Source organism: Halictus rubicundus, chromosome 4 (assembly GCF_050948215.1).
Source record: "Halictus rubicundus isolate RS-2024b chromosome 4, iyHalRubi1_principal, whole genome shotgun sequence".
In the NCBI taxonomy this organism is placed as follows: Eukaryota; Metazoa; Arthropoda; class Insecta; order Hymenoptera; family Halictidae; genus Halictus; species Halictus rubicundus.
Genome location: NC_135152.1, coordinates 866,063 through 870,090, shown reverse-complemented (window position 1 = coordinate 870,090; position 4,028 = coordinate 866,063). Strand labels below are relative to the sequence as shown.

The 4,028-nt window shown below is 47.2% G+C and overlaps 1 protein-coding gene across 1 annotated transcript; it reads left to right on the top strand.

Annotated features, from left to right (window-relative positions):
* Nucleotides 1-436: 436 nt before the first annotated feature.
* Nucleotides 437-2,472, top strand: LOC143353845 (uncharacterized). The gene has a single exon (XM_076787450.1). The coding sequence runs from the start codon at nt 682-684 to the stop codon at nt 2,125-2,127; it is 1,446 nt and encodes a 481-aa protein (XP_076643565.1). The 5' UTR covers nt 437-681; the 3' UTR covers nt 2,128-2,472.
* Nucleotides 2,473-4,028: the final 1,556 nt, after the last annotated feature.

The following is a 4,028-nucleotide window of genomic DNA, read 5'->3' as shown; positions in this document are numbered from 1 at the left end:
TACGATGTAAAGAATAACATTATTATAAGAATAAAGCAAGAAGAAAATTCTCACTAGAACACACTTTTCATTCATTTTCTTATAGTTTTGTCGCGGAGTGTAGATAATATGGGGGTTGGAATATTTTGTGCAAGTAAGAGTCGGCAGCGACACAGACGTTAAATAACCACCCTCCTCGAATAGCTGCTCGGCAGCGTCTGTGGGTACGGCTACACTCATTACAGTTAGGTGGTCGACGCGACGGGGCGGCGAACGTTTATGCGAGCACGCGCCAGAATTCGAGAGAAGTGGTGGCAACTACAGTTGGTAGTGGGAGATGGGGGCCGGAGGTCGGCCGACCAATAGGAGACGGGATAATAACGCGTTCCCGGGTGGAGCTTTCAAATACACTCGACGCGGTGCTGGCGACCTTCTGTCAAACGGCATTCGGCCGTCGAGGGAGTAGGTAGTGTACGCCTGTTTCCTCGAGAAGTATCCGGACGCTATCGAGGTTCAGTGAGTGAACGGCAGCTTGAATCGTCGTCCGACGAAAGGGGGATCTTTGACGGGGGTGTGATTTGCGGCAGGTGTCGCGGGCAGGTCGAAACCATGGAAAACCGTTAAGGGTTCAGGCCTCGAATCGACCTGTCCGTTCGAGAAGAATTTCGAGCTGAGCAGCATCTGTCGAACGCGGCCGTCAACATGTTACACAGTTCTTTACCGCGGGCATTTTTGGCTCCCGGGCTGAATTACATGGGCTACTATGGTGACGAGATCCATCAGCATTCGTATGCTACACCTGCTACCTGGCACATTCCTATGGAGAACCTTTCGACGTATTCGAGGGTTTCGGACCACCACGTTCTCCAAACATGGGACATGTCGAGATCGTCAACCCCGTGCCCTTTGGACTTGTCGCTGAAGCCACCACCCGCACCAAACACGCCAAATACGAAAATCGATGATCCGGTCGGATCAGAGTCGAAGAAGGACCAGAAGATTTCGGACGAGTTGCAGAGGGAATCGGAAAGCTGTGTCAGATACAGAGGGGCTGGCGATGACACGGGTTCGTTGGTGGTCGACGATTTTGATATCATTCCGCGATGCTCTTCGGTAAACAGCCACTCCAGTTACGAGTTGCTGTCGAAGAAGGAGTCGATGCTACTGCAGGAACCGGGGGAGAAGTTCTGCACGCTCGAAGAAGCTGCGCGTCTGGTACCGTTCGGTACAATCAGCGAAGTCGCTTCGAAATCGTATTACGCGCAAAGCCAAAAGCTGAACGTGCTTACCAGTCCGAGTCAGCTGCAACAGTCTGTCCAGAATTATCATCAGCAGCAACTTTTGACGCCACAGCATCACTTGCACGGTATGCAACACGCGCCGATGACACCCCCGAGCACGCCGTCGCCGCCGCAGTGTCCTAGAAGGAAGATCAGAGAAGAGGACGCCAGTCCGTTGTCGGTGGGAAGCAATTCGACTATCAGTAACGGTTCCAGAACTAGCGGCGGCGGTGGCGGCGGCGGCGGTCCCACGGACAAACTTCTGCAGAGGCCGAAGAAGAAACATGCGCGAAGACTGAAATTTGACGAGGACACCAGCAGCCCGGTTTCCGGCACCGTGATTCTGGGACCCGACGAGGCCGTGGTCACCGGTGACATCGATCCGGCCTTCAACATCGTTGAAGTCACCGAGGAGGCGCGGGCGGAATTGGCGAAAATCGAGAACCGGTTGGGCCCGTATCAATGCAAACTCTGCAGGCAGCTTCACGAGGATGCTTTCCAATTGGCCCAGCACAGGTGCTCGAGGATAGCGCATGTCGAGTACAGATGCCCAGAATGTGATAAGAGGTTCTCGTGCCCGGCCAACCTGGCGTCTCATCGGCGTTGGCACAAGCCCAGGTTAACCAACGGAGAGCATTCGTCCTCGACGACCGGCGTCGAAATTCCTTGCACCAGGTGCGACGCCAAGTTCACCAGACAAGCCGCCCTCAGGAAACATCTGTCCACGCAGCATCCTGAGAACAACAACAACAACAGCAGCAACAACAGTAACAACAGCAGCGTTCAGTTGGACAATCAAGGAGCTACGGGTAAGGCTGACATCATTCAGATGGTTTCCAGCAGCTCGTTGAACGCTGAAATACCCTGACACGAATTCCCCGCACGACCTTTACCGCGAAGGCCAGGCATCTATTGGAGGTTTGGTCTTGACCTCTAAACATAGAGTGTCGTCTATTCATACGGTTACATCTCGTATGCCTGTTTTATATTTCTTTTGATAATTCTCTCTCGTTAGATGTTCGATCTGACTCGATTACCTCATCATTGATTTCAAAATTCCTTTCCTTTTTTTGAAGAATGTATAACTTATTCATTAATTTCTGATTGATTATTAACTTGTTAATCGGGGAAGATGACATAACTCGTCATTAGGGGTGTCTGGTTCCCGAAAATACAGGTACTCGAGCCTCAGATCAGGCAGTGAACGGGACGGGATTCTGAAAGTTTGTTGACGCATAAATATATTCGGGTACCCGTTGTTTCGGGCCCCGACTTGCGACTCGGGATTGGAGGCGTGATAAGTTTTCCGCCTAGATTCTCATTTAAACTTTTAAGTTGTAATTTTGCAGTGCAATCAAACGGAGGAATCTGCAACCAAGGAAAATTAAAAGAGCTAAAAATTCCTCCACCTCCAATTGCACTGGAAAATTAGAACTTAAAAATTAAAGTACAAAACCAAACTAAAAATTTATGTATCGATAAACTTTCAGAATCCCGAACCCGACCCGACCCGACCCGACCCGAGTTCGTAATTTCGGATATCCGCACACCCCTGCATAGTATTTGTATTGGTGCAGATGAGATCGTGCTTACGTTGACTGCGATTCAATTTTATTTGGCTTGTGTCGTATCGTCGCGAACGTTTGGAATTGATTCGGTTAACAGGTTAAAGCGATATTCGTCACAGGATCAGATAAAAGTTGATGTCGAACAATCTCCCGCGTAAGTAGACTTTCGAAAGATCGTTTCGGTGTTCATAAATTTGAGACAATAATTATCTCCTTGGCCGAATTGCGACGCGCGTGCGACGGGGGGGGGGGGGCAGTTTACACGTCTGCTAGAAATTTGCGTGAAATCAAGAGTCGGGACTACACGGTTAATGTGTGGTGTTGCGTGCGATGTAAATATGTAGATAGCGTGGAGAGTAGGTAGGCTGAAAACCAGGACTGTGCGTGTACATATCGAACCGTACTACTTATCTGTGCTGCTGTTGCGTATGCATTTATTCGAGCCGATGCGACAATCTGTCCTGTAGGAATAGAGGAATCTGTCCTGTATTATAGAGTGTAGATTTAATTTGTTCGATCCTAGTGGTCCTATCATACAGCTAAATATCAAAGATAGTTAAGGAGATCTAAATAGAAGTATCTGTATCTATTATATTATAAATAGTGGTAAAAATCGGTGTAGCCACCGCATTTATGCACGTATAAATCAATCCTGACGGTGTATCGTAATTCTTAATCACTAAAATTCACCTCGGCTATTTTATTTCGACGAAGCGCACGCATCGAAGACGTTCCATTTAGCTCGAACAATTGAACATTAACTTCTCGGTCGAATGGTTTTATTTTTCCTTGGAGCGATTTAAAATTTATTCGAAGGATGTTCTTTCGAGAGTATGCATGAAAGTATCGTTTGTTACTGAGTGCACTAATGAGTAGTTTACTGGATTTTTTAAACTGGTGATATAATGACGATTCAAGTTTCTGCAAAAAATTTAGAGAATTAAATTACTCATTGGTGCACCAAGCTTAATATTTAATGGCGGTAATTTATTTAGTCTTTCCTAAGTCTAAGGGATGCGGAGGAACGTTGAACGGACGTCTACTTCTGTAGAATTTCGGTTATACAAACCGGTCAAACGATGATCGAGCTCATATGCGTATGCACTATCGATAAGAATACTTTTCAATCATTTTTCTTAAAGTAGCTAGATATTCTTTTTGTCCTTCGAATTACCTACGTATTGTTCTTTAAAGCGACAAA